The 20,370-nt window shown below is 41.1% G+C and overlaps 1 protein-coding gene across 2 annotated transcripts in view; it reads left to right on the forward strand.

Moving 5' to 3' along the window:
• TESPA1 (thymocyte expressed, positive selection associated 1) overlaps nt 1–18,808 on the forward strand; it is a 34,787-nt gene extending 15,979 nt beyond the window's left edge. Inside the window, exons 4-11 of one of the 2 annotated variants that reach the window (XM_081127879.1) lie at nt 2,921–2,970; nt 3,563–3,616; nt 4,371–4,407; nt 4,677–4,775; nt 6,530–6,738; nt 8,473–9,278; nt 10,386–10,479; nt 18,040–18,808. In XM_081127879.1, coding sequence (XP_080984005.1) covers nt 2,921–2,970; nt 3,563–3,616; nt 4,371–4,407; nt 4,677–4,775; nt 6,530–6,738; nt 8,473–9,278; nt 10,386–10,479; nt 18,040–18,116 — 1,426 coding nt within the window. In that variant the 3' untranslated portion in view covers nt 18,117–18,808. Of the gene's footprint in view, nt 1–2,920; nt 2,971–3,562; nt 3,617–4,370; nt 4,408–4,661; nt 4,776–6,529; nt 6,739–8,472; nt 9,279–10,385; nt 10,480–18,039 lie in introns of those variants that run through there. The other variant, XM_081127880.1, reaches the window with a different exon arrangement.
• Nucleotides 18,809–20,370: the final 1,562 nt, after the last annotated feature.

The following is a 20,370-nucleotide window of genomic DNA, read 5'->3' on the forward strand; positions in this document are numbered from 1 at the left end:
TTTAAAATGCCTCACCAGATGTCAAAGTGAACCAGCTGTCTCAGTTAATGTCTTTATCTCATTAACTACTCTTGAGTTTTGTCAATTCACATCAACAATTATTAAGTGTGCATTTGCTGATTGTCTAAATGGTCTACAGGGTTGCCAAATAGTTTAAAATATGCTCCTTGGCTTCAAACGTACTATATTCTAGTTGAAAAGAATAAATTCACAGAAATATGAGATTGTAAACTTCAGAAATCACCTTTCCCCAACAGTATTTGACAGAGATAAACCATGATACAAAACATATGTTAAAAATGTAGCCTGGGCATTGCTCAGAGATCAAGGTTCGATTCCCTGTCAGGGCACATGCCTGGGTTTTGGGCTCAATCCCCAGTGGGGGGCACGCTGGAGGCAACAGATCAATGACTCCCTCATCACTGATGTTTCTATCTCTCTCTCTCTTCCTTCTCCCTTCCTCTCTCTGAAATCAATAAAGATATATATTTTTAAAAAGTAGCCTGATAGTGAAAAGACTCCAAGATTGGAGCCTAATTCTTTTGCTAACTATCTGTGTACTGAAATTCTTTCTATCTCAGATTCCTCACCTATAAAGTGGAGAACTAGAATAATTTCAAAAGTTTCAATCGTTTTCAAAGCTTTCAAAGATTTAAATGGTATGATGTACATACAAGTGCTGTATGCTCTGTAGAGATATGTGAAGGGTAAGGTTTATAAAGTAGGGGCATTATGCTACTTTAAAATTTCACAAAATAAGTCTATCTACTTATTTTTTAAAATATATATATATAACTTTATTGATTTCAGAGAGAGGAAGGAAGAGGGGGAGAGAGAGATATAAACATCAATGGTGAGAGAGTCATTGATCGGCTGCCTCCTGTATCTCCTACTGGGGATCGAGCCCACAACCCAGGCATGTGCTCTGACCAGGAATCAAACCTCGATCTCCTGGATCCTAGGTGGATGCTCAACCGCTCAGCCACACCCAGCCAGCCTATCTATCTACCTTTTTATCAGAAAGGTATACTTACCCTGCTTCCAAGGTAACCAGTAGCCTGACTTATGGCATCATAGATAAGTTTTTCAGTTTTTTAACTTTATATAAGTAGAATCATACAACAAGTACTGTTTTATGTGTTTCTTTTGTTCAGCATTATGTTTGTGATGTTCATGTTTTGCAAGCAGCAATAGGTCATACATTTTATTGTTGTGTAGCATTAAATTATATATTCATCCTACAATTTATCCATTTTACAATAATTAGAGATTGGGTCTTTCAATTCTGGGTTATGAAAATCATTTCTTTTGGTGAACATATACAGGCTTTTCCATTGATACACACACAGAAGTGCAATAGTAGGCTGTTTTTATTGTAGTTATAATAAAAGTTGGCTTTAGTAGCTACAGCACAAGCATTAAATGCAATAGTCAATCTCAGTATTCTAGTATTTGACTATATTAGTTATTATAGTGTCTTAGTAGCAATAGTAAATATTAATTTATATTAACATTTGTATTATATATACTAATGTATTTGTAGCATTATATTAAAATATATTTATGTAATAATGTTATATGTATAATAAAATAATGCTTTCTGTGTAATATTATATATCAGAAAGAAAGTATATATTTGTAGTTCAAGTTGTAGTATTAGAGTTACCAGTTCTCAAGTAGCTTGGGCATCATTTCACATTTTATATCATACCTTGATGCACAGTTTTTTTTCATAAGGATATATAAAAATAGAGAATTTAGAAAACAGAGTTGATTTTTTCTGTATTGAAACAAAAGTACCATATACATACATATATGGGGGGGAGAAACAGAGGGAGAGGTAGAGGGATTTATTTTGTAAAATGTAAACCCAACTAATCTTCAGATGTTCAATTAGTAAGCCCAATGCCATTATTAAACATTTCATGAAGTGATGCTCCAATAGCCTGAGATTTCTTTGGATTGCTTGAACTGGTAAAGGAGAAGGCTCATTTAAGACCACTCCAATGGGACGGATGCACTCCAGTCCATTCCCTTGATAACTCACTTCAACAAGCCTTCTCTGCTCCATATGAGATTACATTCAAAGCATCATGTGCAACTTCCATTTTAAAACTCCCAGGAAAGCAAACTTGATAAAACTCACAACACATCAGTGCTTGAAGTGGAGCTTAGATAATAATAATATCTAGGCATCCAATCCCCTGTGTAATATTTGAGAACCTAGCCGCAGCAAGGAGCCAGGACTGGAATCCAAGTCCTCTGGTCCCAGTTCAAAGTTTTTTCACAAACTTTGGAACTCACCTGTTTTAGACAGAGAATTTCTTCCATGTTTATAAAACTGAGTTGTTTCTCATTACCATTTATGCTGATTTCCATCTGTTTTTCTTATGGAGATGGTAAATGTTTGATAAGCCCATATCTTGAAATGTAAAAATATAATCTCTAACCAAGAAACAGTTTCTGCTGCTTCATGAAAGACATGATATTCTGCAAGAATATGACTCAGAGAGAAGGAAGAGGGAGTGGGTAGATAAGATGACCTTCTAAAAGTTTTTTTTTTTAATCTCTATATTTGCTTTTGCCACGTGGAAATTATGCACCCAAACCCATGCTTCTATAAATGTACATCTCTGGTTTTGTTTCTATTTTCTTTAGCTAGGAGCTTACCTAGAGAACTGTTGCTAAGCTAACTTTAGCCGTGGTCAGTATAATGGCAGCACTGCAGTCCCAGCTCCCCCTGACTACCTCCCTGAATGTCAGTCAGATAACCATTCTGTCTGGTTTTCTTCAACATAAAATCAATTTAAATACTACTGACTCACATTGAGAAATTATGTGAACTTGTGGCACATATTTGAGGAAAAGCTCCTTAGAAAATGTAGTGATCTTAACCTATAAGATTATTTTTGGTTTTTAGATACAATGAAGAAGGGTTTTTTGAGGAAGCCGGACAATCCATCTACAATGGTGAGCACAGGCTCTGTTCTTCCTCCTATTGTTCCTCTCCCTAGAGAGAGAGAGAGAGTGTGTGTGTGTGTGTGTGTGTGTGAATGGATATGGATATGCACGTGCAAGTGCATCCATAAGAAGCCTAACTCTCTCATAACTACCTGCAAAATACCTATTAATTGTCACAAGCAGTCAGGAAGGTCCAGAAGATAAAGTAAGCACTAGCCGAGAGCCCACAGGCTCACCAGTGCTCGGAGGTTATTGTCCATTAGTGGTTACTCAACTAGCAATCACTGCTATGGGAAAAGAGCTTTATAAAATGTGTGTATATGTGTGTAAGCGCACATCCCCATGTGCTTACTATTTGGCAGAGGATTGTATACATGACGATGTGATGTAGGGGACAGGTTAACTATAGATGAGTGTCTATGTGATTCTTTCTGAGTCAAAATAATGTGATTTCTGAGGTAGTATATGTATGTACAGCTTGGGATAGTTTTGCAAACTGAGGATGTCTGAAGTGACTGTGTGGTTGTGTGTGTGTGTGTGTGTGTGTGTGTGTGTGTGTGTAAGCCTGATTTTCTGTGACCTTTGCCTGATTATTTGACAGGGTGCCCCAGCCATGGAACCAGCTTTGAAGATGACTTGACGCTTGGAGCAGAGGGTAAATGGCACAGCTCTCTGAGGTTGAGATTGAATCAGAGACTATACACAGGGTTACTTAAAGATAGAATGGAAGGGAATAACTGCAAAAGGAAGCAGCCCATTCCTGGGGTCTTATTCATAGGGAAAGAACAGTCTCAATAAGAGCTAGTGTGGAACTCAGAAAATATCACATGCCCAGAAATACTTCTATACCAACTTATCAGGTTGTCTACTGGTTCATAATTGGAGGTTTCCTTTGGACCCTGGGAAAATAACATATAAAATCACAATAACATTGGCTGCCCAGACATCTTTGAAGATAGTTTTCTCTCTGTAGGAAAACCTGAAGCAGCCTCAGTAGTGGGTATGAAAGAGACCACACTGCAGGAAGATAAGGGCTTGAATAAAGATGGAGGTATAGCAACCTCCTCGTGTCTCCTGGGACCTGAAGAGAGTCATATGATAGAAAGTGTAGCCTGGAGAGCTGAATGACTATCATTCTCAGGACAGAGGAACTCTTGCCTAGAAACCAGTCATGGTTCAGAAGTTCAGAGGCTCAGGGCCAATTGTTCTCTGCCACATCAGTCCACCTTCCAGGTCGGTGCCTGATAATCTTTAGATTCCTCCGTAAAGAGTGGAGTTCATGGGGTTCAGCTATTCTGTCCTAGTGGCAGAGGGGAACAGAGGAGGTTGAGTTTTAAGTTCAGAGGGGCAGCTTAGGTGACTGTCATTTTCCCTTCTAACTTCCTCTTCGCTTTCTGTTCCTTGTCCAGCCACACTGCTGGCCACCAATGGCAAACTCTTCTCTGGGTAAGTGTAAGGTCAGCAGGCTAAATGGTCTCTCCTTCAGGAGCTACTGAATTTCGGTAAGTGTCAGAGTCAAAGAAATTAAAAACAAAGAGCTAAAATTTTACAATGGAGTGATATTTTCCAATCAGTAATGAAGTCATAGACTGAGTTTTCACAGTAGATGGTTCAAAGGTACCCAGTCAGGAGTGACTATGCCCGGCAGGGGTGTCTTGGAGCCAGAGTGCAGATTGCATACAAGATTAGTATGACGTCATGTCTGACCCCTGCAGGAGTTTCCTAGAGACAGCCCGGCCCTGCCACCTACTAGATCTTGGCTGCAGTTTGGCTTCCAGCAGCATGACTGGTGGGACCAACAAGACTAGCTCAAGGTAAGTACCAAGTTTTGCAGGGGTAGAAGGATGGGGTAGATGAGAAGCAGAAAAGAATGGAACCAAGCACCATTGCCCATTTTTTCTGGGATATCTTACTGGAGCTTTTATATAGTCATGTGCTTGAGGAGTATGACCATACGTTCTTCAAGAACAGTAGGGAATACAGAGGAACCTACTGCTCAGAACTGGATGCTAGGTGTAGAAATAACAGGTGTCTTTTCACTGAACTTTATACCCCAGGAGGTGGTACCATCACAGTTCCTGGGCTTAGTCTTACTAAGTGTTCAATAAACAATCAATAAATGTATTGATTTATTGATTGAAGGAAGCAACAAAATATTGATTCATTCAGGCAATTTTATATTCCTTAATGCAGGCCAGGCAATGACTATATGGAATTTGAAAAGATGAAGAAGATGAAGAGCTTGCTACCAGGAGTTCAATAATCCAATAGAGTGAACAAAATAACATAAAAATAGCTTTAAAACAAGATGGAAAGTGATGAAAATTAATGTGGTATGATTAAAAGCATCTGGAATTTCAAGTCAAAGTTTAAATTTGATACCTGGTTCTGAGACTTATTAGCCATATAACTATCTTTAATGACTTGTCCTTACAGAGCCCTAGCCCTGGCCATACTCCAGTTCAATTAAATCAGCATCTCTTAAAATAAGACCCAGACATCTCCATTTTTTAAAGCCCCCCCACCCAAAGTGATTCTAATTTTCAGCCATGGTTGATAACCAATGATCCAGACTTAGGCTCACGATTCAGATACGGAAACTTGAGACCAGGGAAATAAAATCAGCACTTAGGTAACAAACATGAAAGTAGAGCCAGGGATTCCAATTATCCAGCTATTAATTAAATAAGATGGTATCTATTTGGATTAAAAAGCCCAGCATCTTTTCTGAAGAGACAGTGATTATTCAAAGTCTCAAATAATCCACAGCCCCACCCCACCCCCATTCTTGTTTGGGATGTATAGTTATTGAGCTCTGTGTCACCCAGCCTGGAGGAACACAGATTCGGATGTAGATAAGTGTTGGTGCCATAAAGAGAGAGTACTTGATCTTCTGTAATGTAGGGCTTCTGTACTGAAAATGGTGCTACAAAGGGGTCTACTTCTCAAAATCAGGTTCTGAACATACCTATACAGCATGTCTTCATATAACGTTGTTTTTTTCAATGCCATTTTGTTACAGCATTTACTTAACAGCTGTTTATAACAATTAGCCTATGGTAAATTCGATTTCATTCCATGTTGTTTTGCTTAAAGTCACAGAACCTACTGATGACATTAAGTGAGGACCTACCATATTGAAAAATTTTTATCCTCAGAGTGAGAATAAAATGAGTTTTGTGTCCCCTACACACACATTCCCAGACAACTGCTAAGGGCAAACTGGGTGACAAGTTGCAAAGCACTTGGCAGAAGCCAGCTATGTCATAGTACATATGCACAAGTCAGAACTGATTGGTTAATAACACAGCCACAGATTTCTTTGCATCTCTACTGATTTTGATTGTTCGAATCCTCTCCTAGTACATTTTCATTCACCTGTAATCAGTTATTCAAAGTACTATGATAGATTTTTATTCAATTTTTAAACCACAGCCGCATTGTAATTCCCATGTTTCAGACAGAGAATTTAGGTTCAGAGAAATAAAAGCTTTTCTCAAAGTCAAAGATACTTGGATTACACTGTGCCTCAAAATTGCCCCTACTTACCTAAACTCCCTTTTTTCAGCATCTCTGAAATTCTGGACAAGGTGCAAGAAGATGCAGAAGATGTCCTCTTCAGTCTGGGCTTTGGTCAGGAGGACCACAAAGACACTTCTCGGATTCCTGCCCGATTTTTCACCAACCCCTCCCAGGCCAGAGGCATTGATTTCCAGCTCTTCCTGAAGGCCCAGGTGCGGAGGATCGAGATGGAGGACCCTTGCCTCATGCTGGCCAGTGAGTGTTCCCCAAATCCGTGCTCTGCTTCTCCCCAAGCCTCCAGGGAGAGACCGATGGACCCAAATCCTACTTTCTCCTGATTAGCTTCACTTTGTCTCTTGTGTCCGTCTTCTCTTATGTTGTCTTCAGTGCAGATGGGAAATGCTGACATCTCCTTCTCTCTCTTGAAATTCTCTTCTCGAGACCTCATATCACCGTAGTTTTCTGTAAGCCTTCTCCAATCGGAACAATATCTTTAAATCTCACCCTTGTTTTCTATTTCTTAGTTGGAATTATCAAATGTACCCATTTACAGCCACTGCATTAAAATAATTTCCATTTAGGACAGTGGTTCTCAAAGTTCAATATGTTAAATTGCACGGAGTTTACAAAGCATTCATATTCACAGGTTTTTCCTCCAGAGAAAGAGGGGCTCAGGGATATTTACTTTAAAGAAGCACACAGATGATTCTTATGGGTAATCCTTAGACGACATCTAGGGAAATGATAATTTAAGTTGTACTGATTCCATACTAAGGAAAAACGTGAGAGGGCTTGTCTATCTTGATGAGGTATAAAAGACTCGATTTGATTCTATATGTTAGAATATATTTCAAATTATATCCTGCTACACCCAAAACATGAAGGCATTTCTGACAGTGTTGTTTCCAATTCTTTGCATGAGATTCAACCTAAAAGCTTGGTAGAAATTAGACTCCTGAGCGCCACCTGCTGAAACAAGGATTTTGAATTGGAGTATTTTCACAACATAGATGATTTAGTCACACCCTTGAGGATGATTATTGAATTTGTTGTATGTGCCAGGTACATAATTAGGTGTTAAATTACTGAATCACAATAGCTAGATAAGAGGAACATGATTCTTGCCTTCAGGAAGGTTACAATATAATGGATCTATGGTTTATCACAGCGCTCTTCAAACATGGATGTGCACATAAATTACCAAAGGATACTGTTAAAATGCTTGGGATATAGTCTGAGATTCTGAATTTATAACAAGTTGCCAAGCAATGCTGATGCTACTGGACTACTAGTCACGCTTTGAGAAGCAAAAGTCTGATAGAAATGATAGAGTGCATCTAAATTTCTCTACTCTAATCCATTGCCTAGTCATTGCTATCCTCAGATTTGTTGCTGTCGAGAAGCCTTCTATAATCTTAAAGTTTTGTTATAAAAAAATGTTATTTTGTTGTTTCTTATTATGTTTTTCATCTAAAACAAACACAGTGATGGAGGTCATTGTTTAGAATATACTACAGCACAAAGATATGCTAACTCAAGATATAGAAATGTTTCTCATCCCGTATAAAATTAATTTTTGGGATAATGTAAAAATACCTACTTGGTATGAGGAGTCAAGAAATAAAGAAAATGGAAGGAGACTTGACTTCAGGTGGTAAACACACAATATAATATACAGATGATGTATTATAGAATTGTACACTTGAAATCTATATACTTTTATTAACCAATGTCACCCCAATAAATTCAATAAAAATTAAAAAAACAAATCAATAAAATCAAAAAAGGGAAGGGATTCTGGGTGTCAGAAATCGAAGTGAGAGAAACACTAATGAGGAAATTGTGTTTTAAGTTTAGAAAGGCTATTGAAGGGAGAAATTCAAGAAATAATTTGATTTTTTAAGTTTAGGAAAGCTATTGAAGGGAGAAATTCAAGAAATAATTTGCTGATAGCCCTCCAGACTCACCATCTTCAACCCTTGTACCCAGGCAGGTTTAAGCAGGTGCAAACACTGGCTGTCACTGCTGATGCCTTCTTCTGTCTCTACTCCTATGTGTCTAAGACACCTGTCCAAAAGTTCACACCATCCCACATGTTCTGGAATTGCAACCCACCTGATGTGCCATCCATCAAGATTCTGGCCCCAGAACCTGAACCTCAGTCACCCAGAGAGCGTCTCCGGAAAGCCATCTCGAAAATGTGCCTGTATACGTGCCCCCGAGTTCGGTTATCACCACCCCACAATACTCCCAAAAAGAACAGTTTGGACCAAGTGGTGTGGGAAGTGATGGACAGAGTGAGGGGAGAGAAGCTGGTTCTTCAGCAAGACCCCGAGTCTGGGCCAGGCTCACAGGAAGGTCTTGAGCCCCCTGTCAGCGGCACAACGCTGCCTGCAACCTGTTCATGTGTCCTCAGCCCTAAGGAGGACACACAGCAGGGGATGCCCACAGTGCGCGCCCCGCCACGAACTCTGCACTCGAACCCCGAGACACCCTGTTACACATGTTCTCTGCCCAGAGCAGACCCACAGTGGAGCACAGACCCTGCACAGGTAAAGAGAAAACTGTGGGGTCTGCAGGCCACCACTAAGGAAGCCCACTCAGTCAAGGATGAGACCTTCTGGAAAAGGAAGAGCAGAGCAAGAAAGAGCCTGTTTCAGGAGAATCCCACAGTCAGGAAGGTTAAATCGTTGGACCTGTCCGTCAGCCAGCAGAAATGGAAGCAGAGCCTAGAGAGAGCGGAACTGCGCCGGTCTCTAACCCAACGGCCGCAGGACACTTTTGACTTGGAAGAGGTGAGTAGATTGGAGGTGCAGCAAGAATGGCAGAGAAAGGCTCGGAATTCTTGTCCTCAGGTAAAGGGAATCCAGCCTCCCTGTCCTCATCAGATATACCGATTCTTGAATTACATTCAGAAACCTTTGGGAGTGAGCAAATATAAATGGAGAAAAAGAAACAGGTTTGGTTTCTCAAGGAGGAGGAGACCAGAACTGCTTTTCTAATTCCTCATCTGATCCGTTCTTCTTGGAGTTTCTCATCAAGCACCCCTGCCCCTATCACTTGTGGGATCCACACAAGAGTAGAGATCAGTTATACACTAAGCTAAACACTGTTAAATAAAATATCTTCACTCCTACCTTGACAAATATGTAACCATAGAGACCTGGAAGTCCAGGTTCAAATCTAGAATTCTTAGACGCTTAGGACTTCTGTGCTAGAACATGGCAGTGTGGGCAGAGCCACTCTCCAGCCCCTGGTCTGTCCCTTTCTCTTTCCGTGCCAAGATCTGTCCTGAACCATCAGGGATTTCATATACAAGTGTGTGAACAGCCCAGTCTGTAAATCCAAATGCCTCATACGCCCTACCCACACAAATAGCCGTCCGTTGGCCATCACTCAGGCCCCAGAGTGCATATACTAATAGAGAAGATGGCACTTGAGAAAACAGATACCAAGCAAAACCAGTGCAGTTCACTGAAGCAGGCTTAGGGCCTTTTGAGCAGCATATTTGAGATTCTGAGTAACCAGAACATGGTCTAGAAGGATCTAGGTGGGCACATTCCCTAGGTCCACCAACTCTTTATCCCATGGACTCTCAAAAACCCAGGACTCCTCTTGCTGAGGTCTATAGTACTGCCACCAAGTGCAAGGGTCTCTTGGAAAAGCTCTCAAGTCTTTGCCACCAAGAGAATGTGTGATGGCTCAAATATTATTTGTATGTGTGTCACCTCTCACTGAGAGCTATACCTCAGCTCCTGCCTTTCTCCCTATTGGGCTCCTGCCACAGGAGAAGAGGCCAAGTCCTCCAAGTATACTCAGACCCCTTCCTCTACAGCTGCCTGCCATCCTGCACTTTTCCCCACCACTGGCTCTGACTAGTTTTGCTGGGATCTTGGTTACAGGTGCAAAGCAACAGCGAGGAGGAGGAGACCCACTGGGCCCACAGACCCAGACCCCCTCACCTCTACCGGACTTATGACGGCAAAGACTCAAGAAGTAAGTGTCTCTCTCTCTCCCTCTCTCTTTCCTTCTTTCTCTCCCTCTTTCTTTCCCTCCCTCCCTCCTTCTCCCTCTCTGGCAGTGGCTCTCAAACCTGGCTGATATTTTGTTTATAGGCTCCTAGAATAATTCTACTATGTCTGTATAAATACTCCTCTAAATCAGTGGTTCTCAGAAGTTAGCATCAGAATCATCTGGAGGACTCGTTAAAATACAGATGGCTGGGCCCCAACTCCCAGAGTTTCTGATTAACTAGGTCTAGACAGGGGCTGGGAATTTGCATTTCGAACAAGTTCCCAGGTAATGCTGATGCTGCTGGTCTGGAGATCACAGTCTGAGAACTGCTGTCCTGGGGGAAATTCTGTATAACCTTAATATTCAAAATGTAGACTGCAGGCCAGCAGAATTAACATCACTTGGAATTTTGTCAGAAATTTAGAATCTCAGCCCCAGACCTGATGAATCACCATTGTATCAGATCCTTAGTGATTCTTTTGCACATTGAAATTTGAGAAGCATTGTAAAAATTTTGTAACAGGTGAGGAATGATCATGGAGATTTATATGCCAGCACCTACTTTTTTAGCTACTTTCTAATCAGCCCACATCATAGGACTTAGGGAAGACTCCTCAGTGTATCTCACAGCTTTGCTCATTTAGGCTCTGTGTCCCTTTCTGCAATGAGGGTCTGACGCATGTAGCTCCTCTCCCCCCACTCAAAGGACAATGAATCTCACATACGAAGTTAATGCCCCTAAAATGTCTTTCCTCTTGATGTGAGTTTTGAACAGTAACTCTTTCAGAGGCATCCCCTATACATTTGAACATTATGGCTAAAGATTTATTATTTAAACTAAGTGAAACTTAATCTCATGTAGTTTTTACCACCTGTATCCTAGAACCATAGATAAGATGACATCAGGGATAATGATTTTTCCAACGTAATAGGAATTGAAACCTTTCTCAAATTAAGTAAATGAATCCAGATTCATCTGGCTTACAGTTCCCTTCATTTTGCATATCTTAGTACTATTTGTTGCCCTTCCTAGCACAGTAGCTTTTTTGGTTAATACTCCAAAATTTCAGTGTTACTAATTTCAGTGTCACAAAGATCTTTGCAATTCTAACTCTCTGAGTTCTAACTCTGTGGTTTTCGTCCCTAATGGCTCTCCTTTCTCCTTACCCATTACCTTCATCTCCAGGTTTACAGCTTGTATGTATGCAGTTAGTCACTCACGAAAGAGGTAAATATCAGAAGGCAGTAGTAATATGTTACATGTGGTTGAAAAAGTTTAAGATATGGAAACAAAAGACACAACTCATACTAGTTCTTGCAGAAATCACTTTAGTTTTGTCTTACGACATAGGAGAATAACACACACAGGCAATAGCCTCCCCCACCACACGTGGGGCATGTGTTCCAAAGCCCCCAGTGGATGCCTGAAACCGCAGGTAGGACTGAACCCTATATGTACTGTTTTTCTGAGAATACATACCTATGATAAAGTTTAATTTATAAATTAGGCACAGTAAGAGATTAACAATGACTAATAAGAAAATAGAACAATTGTAACAATATATTGTAATAAAAGTTATGGAAATGTGGCATCACTAAGTAAAATAAGAGTGACTTGAACACAAGCTTTGTGATAACCTGCCAGTTGATCTGAAAATGGAGATGGCTACTGAGTGACTAATAGGCGGGGAATGTTTAAAGTGTAGAGACTCTGGACAAAGGGATGATTCATGTCCCGAGTGGGATGGAGCAGGACTGTGAGAGATTTCATCACTACTCAGAACAGCATACAATTTAAAATTTGTGAATTGTTTATTTCCGGAATTTTTCATTTGATATTTTCAGACTGTTAACCATGGGTAACTGAACCGTAGAAAGCCAAACAACAGATTAGCAAGGGACTAATGTATAGAGCTTTGCTCAAGTGCTCTTTGTCCAGCAGATGTCAGCCTTGCACAAGAAAATACCAAGATGTCCAGCATCGCAGGCCCTGTGCAGGATCTATATGGTTATGCCAGGGAGGAAGTATTTCTAGGAGCTACATATTTCAAATAAGTTACTAGATCCCATTTTCTGCTATAGTGATGTGATTTCATTACAGCAAGAGAGGTTGCAGTTAGAAGTGCTGTATTTCATTTATTCTAATGTGTACAGTTTTCCACACTTTAATCTCTCAAATAGAATGGATCTTAACAATTGTCATTGTCAGCCACTGTACTTGTCTAATTTTTTGGCCTCCTTAGTAGAATATAAAATAATTATAAGTCTTACAAATGATGGCTTATCAGATTCAACGAAGCACAGTAACTTTAGGCAGTAAATGCACTTGGTCTCTCAGGTAAACGAGGAAGTGATTTTGTTGATTTTTTTTTTATGCCTCTCTAGAAGAATGAGAGATCTTGTCTTCACTGACACATTCTTTGGCTGAGACAGGGATCACAGTGGTTCTCAAACCTTTCCAGTTCTCTGTGAATTTGTTTAATCATCTTTTCACAAAGCTATGGACTGTCTCTCTCAAGCCTCCTTTAAGAGATCACAGGAAGGAGAGGATAGCCATGAGAACAGCTCAGTTCTGCCAAAATTAAAGACTGCATGAGAAATATGGAAGGGGAAATTCACTTACCACCATCAAAGGTAGAGTTAGGTGGGACAGTCCCTCAGATCTACTGAAAAACAACCCCACTGTCTCTTCTAGGGTCTGTAATTATCTCCTAAAATCGCTGTATCAAGTCCCAGAAGTTAATCTACTATTGATTATCAGGCATGGGAGGGGTGAGAGCATGAGTAGGAAGTGGTAGCAACACCCAACCAGCCACTGTGTCCAGTTTGTATAGTCCTCACATTGCACAAAGACACCCACTGAAAGAGGCAAATGTGGTTCAAATCCAGCTCTACGGAGCTTACCACCCAAAATCTCAAGGGTCTTCATCAGTTCCTTTTTTCTCTTAATTCATCTACATAAGGTGAGTACCTTTTCATAACTAGCACAAGGGCACCTTTTCTGTTAAAAGAGGATCTGGTCCCCAGCTATCAGCTTTCTTCCCTCCCACTCTATCATTTAGTCTCTACCAGAGAAGCCTTACTCTCCCTCCAAGTTCCCGGGAAAGGATGACTGTCATCATTCTCCATCATTTGCACCATGCTCAAAAATTTCAAATTCATAGCCCTTTTATTGGTGCCCTATTGCTGAAATTTAAACCAACTGACCTTTACCACATTTATAAAAGGCAGGGCCAAGGAGGTTTTTAATTTTTGCTATTTGTTTTTTACCAGATCTGAGGTAACACAAGCCAATAGATATCTATTTGTGAAGTGATCATATATGGATATGGGAGGTTTCATTTTATGGTCAACTCTTCTTGTGGCAGTGACAGAAGAGACAGGAAGGATTGGGGGCTGGTACAGAGCATAGGATAAAAAAGATAACTAGTGTGACATAATCCCATAGGGGATTGATCAAAGTGCTTGGTGGAACCTATGTGGGCCAGGTAGCTATAGACTTGCTCTTTGATGTAAGATTTTTCCATATGATAATATTAACAATGGCAAATATATATAGGGTTCACTGCATGTCAGACACTACTATCCTTAGCAATTTATGGGAATCAAATCATTTATGGTGTATGTTTTTTATTGTTTCCCACTTTGTAGACAATGACACTGGACAGTTATTTTTATACCAAAATAAATTCCGAAGAGAAACTACTAGATAGGAAGTACAGGGAGAGATGGGAAAGGGAGAGAGGACATCGTTAGAATGTGACAATTATTTTCTGCCTCATTTATAATTCTTATCAAGGTTGTTTTGTGCCTGTTGGGGAAATATAATTAAAAACAAAAATCTTCTTCCATCCCAGAAAGCCTCTACAAAAAATATATAAGAGAGAGAAAACAGTTTTATTTTTAAATAAGCGTTAAACCAGAATATGATGGGCATCACAGGCAAACCACAAGTGAGATTGCAAAGTCAGAAAGAAATTTCACTTCCTATATAGCCAAGTAAATACAACCCATTACACACATATCAAAATAATAACTAGTCCTCAAGTCAGAGGACTGACAGCACCATCGGTCACACACCGTTCGTCCTGCATGTACCTGGTCACTTGGGTGGCCCACTGTGTAAGCTAACAGCCTTTATCCAAAGGCATAATAAAAGCTCTCCTTTCTCTATGGCAGAGGTAGTTGTGAGTTGGAGCCAAGCACCTAAGTCAGACTCCTACCTTCCCATGAAGAAGGAGAGGCAGGGGCGCCATGGTACTTGAGGCTTACATTCCCTTTAGAAACACATTTCTGGATTGTAAAGGTGACCAGAGGCTTAGTATAGCCTTTTAAAAAGATTTGCGTACATTTCAAAGACACAAGTAAAGAGCTTAGAGGTTTTCTAAAGAAACATGCTTTAAGAAAAGGTGGGGGAGGGGAGGAGGCCTCCTTCACACCCGGGAAAATTAAGCTTATTTTTCATTTGTGTTCCCGGTTCACCTCTGCGTATCTCCTCCCTTCCCTGGCCTTCCCTTCACCTGTATGGCCCCGTTCTTCCTCAGAGCTGCGGGAGGCAGGAGAGTCTCTCTCTGCATTGCATAACGCTCATTTTCTGGCTTACGCATTTCAAATGTTTCAATGGCTTACCGAGGCTACATCCAAGGCCCGCAAGCCCCGCAACTTCAGGTCAGCATTCACATAGACTGCAGTGTAAGCATTGCTCCTGGAGATGCGCAGAGCAGAGGCCTGGCTCCATCACTGTCTTACCCAGCCCTTCAGGTAGAAAGTACCTCTAGGGAGTATACAGCACTGTCAGAGATATTATCGCATGTAAATCTTAGAATCATACAGACTACATATGAGAAGAAAAATGACCCAGCAAGATCATGTAACTAGTTAGTTAATATCATAATCAGTACCAGAATTCAAGTCTCCTGACTTCCAAGCCAATGCTCTTTTCATGAGGTCACACTGCCCTGAGTGTGCAGGAGTTCAGGCCGTGGCTGTGGGTCAGAGCAAGTCTCGCATCTGGGGCCTGGACCTGCCCTAACGCTTGGAGCTTTGCCACCACTGGTCCCACTTGCCTTCTTACAAACTCACCGGCAAGGGGAGTATTAGACAGATTAAGCAGGCACGATCACCGGATGCATGTGGCTCAGAGTTCAGGAAAATCACCAATTACTTTGATTTAATTTCATTAGATGCCATGGGGACATAGAAAAATGAACTTCCCAGAGGATGACATTTCCAGGTGAATCTGGACAGATGAGTAAAGGTAGTGGGCAGACACAGAAGAAGCAGCAGGACATTGATATCCTAGTTCAAGGGAACACGTTCAAAGGCAGAGGAATGGAAAATCACAGCGTCATCAGAAACTTCACCTTGTGCCTAGTGGGAGAAAGGGGATATGTGGGAGAAGGTCGAAATTAAGACTAGGAAAGATTAATAGAAATCAGATTATGAAACAAAGTCTTCTATGTTGTTTTAAGTATTTTGATTCAGTGTAGGAAGATAGGGAACCACTTAAAATTTTACAAAGGAATGATATAATTAGATTTATCTTTTAGAAAGATAATTCTGGCAGAGGTATAAGAAATGGACAGACTAGGGAGCCAGTGGAGGAAGGGAAGTCATTCAAGAGTTTACCACAGAGGAGAAATGTGATGAGCAGAAATAGGTTGAGAGTATTGGGGATGGAGGGGAAGAAGAGTGGGATTTTTAATATATACAGTGGCTAAACCTAGTGTTTAGGAGGCATGAGGTGAGAAGAAAGAAACAGAAATTTCCAGGGTTTTTTATTGGGTGACTAAGTGAATATTAATGTCTCTTTATTAAAAACAGGCTACAGTAGAAGTAACAAATTGGAAGGCAAATATTTTAAAGTATAATTTTCAAAAATTAAAATGACTCTCATGCAAACATAAAATAAACATGTTTAAAGATTTTACTCATTAGTTAATAAGTGTAAAAGTAATATGTTTGAACTGTCCAGAGAGTATTTGAGAAGCTAGTTATATACAGACAACCTAATAGATTGCCCCGTTAGCTACAAAACTGGTTAATATTCAACAACGCCATAAATTCTAATCTCAGGGAATACTGATCACACTGGAAAGAAATTATTTGCATCTCTGCTCAACATAAATTTTCAAGGTAATCTCTGCCCCTACAGAGTTAGCAAATAGCCCTGTAAATAGAAACTCAAGACTAATCCTATACCGAAAGGACACCTGGAAATCTTGTTTGCCTATTTTCAAGTTTAGAACAATTTGATGAGTTCAGATTTGGATACGATGAGTTCGGGCACTTCTGAAATACTAAAGTAAAAAAGTCCACAAGACAGCTTAATATTTTAATTTGAGGAGACTTTTTTGAAATTCAACGCTTACTTATAATAAGTGAAGGCATGAAAATAATAGATCACCTAGGGAAAACAGGAGTTGAAATGAAAAAGAAACCCTTAGGAACATTAGCACTTACGGACTGAGCAAACAAAAGATATTCATAAAGGAGTGGTCATATTGATTGGGAAAAGAAAGTTTCTGATAGAAGCCAAATGAAGTTGGTTTTCAGAAGGAGGGTGTAGTCCTCGGTAACATGTCATAAAATACCCATTAGGAATGAGAAAGCAAAGATGCCGTTGGATTTGCAACTCGATAATGATTAGGAACCTTGATAAGACTATTTTTATTTGTATGACAGGACTTTAAAATATTAATGCAAGTGAATAGGAAATTATGCAAATAAGGTAAGTAAAGGGGTCAAGAGACTCTACCGAGTGTTTCTTGCTTTTTGTTGTTTTTAGGATGGGGAAGGTTTGAGCATGTATATTTGCTGAAGGGAAAGAATCAACAGGGTGGGAGAGAGTATAGTTCTGGAGGGAAGGGAGAATGATGACCTGAGGTCTCTGGAGAATTAGAATGAGTTGGGAGCCAAAGCACTTTGGGGTGAAGGGTGGGTTAGTCATGAACTTCCGGTGCAAATCTTTGTCTGAGATTAGAGGAAAGGGAAAAGGACAGGTGTGAATACAGTTACATCAGTCATTTGGGGAAGAAGCCAAGAAATTTCTGCCTATTGGTTTCTCTCTTTTTCCTGTTGTGTCATCCCTAAAAGTGGGATGCAGGGAATTTCAGGAAGATAGGAAGATTTGATTTGTCACTATGGAGAAAGGATAAGAGAAATACTTATTAACAGAAACATGTAGTAACAGTTTAATAGGTGAAAAATGCTGGGATTCAGCTCAAGGTGCAGAACATGGGTTGGCAATGGTCTTATAATTTTCTACAGCAGTGCTCAGTAATATATATATAAGAATAAGAATAAAGTATAGGTATACTTTTATAAGTATAAAAAAGAAGTAAATGCTTCCAGAAATCTCACTTCATAGTGAGAAGAGCAAAAAGCCTGTCACATGACTCTGCTGCTGCTGCTAATAACTTTAAATATTACTTATATAGTGAGAAACATTTCCACAGGTGGGGCATAAAAGTTTCTACCAACGCCAATACCCAAAATTGTCTCAAAAATGCATGATGTGCTTCCTTTTCATTCGCACCGCAGGCTTTCTCCACCAGCACAACAGCACATGCTCTGACAGCAGTGGCTTCGTGGAAGAGCCTAATTCCCACCTCTTCTAGCAGGAGTTGATACTGCCTCCGACATCCGGCTCCTGCTCCAGGGCCCTACAAACGCCTGCCCTCAGTAGGAGAGAGGCAGCATGGTGCACAGGGAAGACCAGGCTGAGAGACTTGGAATCTACGTCCTGACGTCATCAAGTGCACGCACAGAGAAAGACCTTAGGCACGTCTCTTCATTTCTCTGCGTGTTGGTTTCTCTACTACCTGGGTATTAGAATACATTATATGAAAAGTGATAAACTAGACAAAGACTGAATTTTCTCCCGAGCTTTGACGCTGCCTAGGACAGTGAGAGGATTTAAGGATGATGAAGTTTGAAAGACAAGGGTTGCTACTGGAATGCTCTCAAAGGGCTCAAGCCAAGTGAGAAAGGAAAAATCCCACTTTCAGGCTCTGAAGCCATGATGCAACCCACAGTGGGATTCCCTCTGAGCCTCTATTCATCCTTACGTGCTCCCAATTAAATTCCAGAGTGTCTTGCACAACACCAGAGTCCTGTTTTTCTTCTTGAGGCTTCATCCAAGAAGACCCACTTGCAGCCTCCCCCATAAAACCAGATTTTCCCTCTATCCCAAATTTTGTATTTTCATAGGAAGAGAGATGAGTGAAATTCTCTCTTCTTGGCTGTTGCAAAAAATTATGGTATTTTCTGCTGGCAGAAAACAATACAAATAAAAATGTTTTAAAACCTTGCCATGTTTTTAGAGAACTAACAGTCATGCTTTGTGTTGGATGGAAAATGTTGACAAAACATTTTCAACAAACAGGGCTTGAACACCTGCAGTGCTCTACCATGAGGCAGTATGTGGTACAGACATCTTAGATACATTGCTCCCAAAAAAAAATTTTAGTGGAGTGAGAGAGGTCCCTCTCTCTCCCGCACGCAAACACACACGCACACATTTCCAGTAATGTATTACTTGGTTGCCTAATAAGTTGCAAAACAGCAAAGACCAGAAGAGAGTGATTTGAGGGAAATCATAACCATGATGAGTATTAAAGAAAAAAAAAATCACACCAAATACAGCGTGCTGACAGAGGTTGATTTTATTCTGATACTATTGCCAGCAGTAGGGGAGAGAGCAGAGATGACATCTAATACCTAGGTGGAAACAACAGGCTGTGAGTTTTTAAGAGCTGGGATGGCGGAACCTTAGACATCTATCTGTGTCTGGTAATTAGCCTTACCCAACGGAAAAGTAAACCTCCCAGTATCTTCATGACAACTTGGAGCTAGGGCCTCCCTGTCCCCACCATTGAAGTTAGGCTCTTATCTTTCCACAGAAACTGGGAGATAAGGCACTATCTTCCTGGGCTTTACATTATAGAGGCAGGGTTCTCAGGTCCCTTCCTGGGTTGTCAAACTGGAAGGAGGCAGGAAGAAGACTTACATCTCAAAGGGACAAAGAATTTACAATAAAATTCTCTAAAGCCAATGCTCTAATGAAAAGAGGTCAGAGGCTAGTGCCAGGAAAAAGCCTGCCCAAACTTTAGTCAAGCTGAGGGAATGTTAAAGCCATCTTGGTCTTGAGAGAGGACAGAAGGACCTGCGATTAAGTCATTTAAAGAGCCTAAGAGACTGAGGGCGCCTGCCCACATCTGGTGGAGGAAATGGGCTGGGGCTGCGGAAGAGGCAATCCCTACACTGAGCTTCACCAGGAGCCACCACTAGATACAGGAATGAACAACTGAAGGCTTCCAAGGGGTGTGTCTGGCGGGAGCTGGGGACAGCGTTCTAGGGGTCGGGTATGGTCGGGACAACCTCCTTTGCTCCCCTCAGTGCCCACAGCCCTTGAGAAGTAACTGGTGGATCCGCACAGGCAATACCAGGGAGGGAGGACAGGAAACAATGCATTCTGCCTCCAAGTGCCTTCCCCTCCCAGGCAGAGTCTGAAGAACTCTGACAGGAATCAGAATCATTTGCTGAAGGTTCTATTATTAGCTCGGGGAACAAAAGCTTCTCTCTCTCTCTCCTCTCTCTCCCCTCTCCCTCTCTCTGTCTCTCTCTGTCTCTCGCCCCCCTCTCTCCCTCTCTCTTTCTCTCCCCCCTCCCTGCCCCTCCTCTCTCCAGCACGTGGCTGGGCTCCACCTCCTCCCAAGGAGAGCCAGCCTCCTCTGCTAGCTTCCCAGCCACAAACTGTCCCTGTGGTGACTGGGGCGGGGCGCGTGAGACAGAGCTCCCTGGCGGGTCTCAGTGGGCAGTGCCCCTCGCTGGCACGTGGGTGTGCGTGTGTGTGGAGGGGGGATGGCACAG

Source organism: Miniopterus schreibersii (genome assembly GCF_964146895.1).
Source record: "Miniopterus schreibersii genome assembly, chromosome: 2".
NCBI classification, from domain to species: domain Eukaryota; kingdom Metazoa; phylum Chordata; class Mammalia; order Chiroptera; family Miniopteridae; genus Miniopterus; species Miniopterus schreibersii.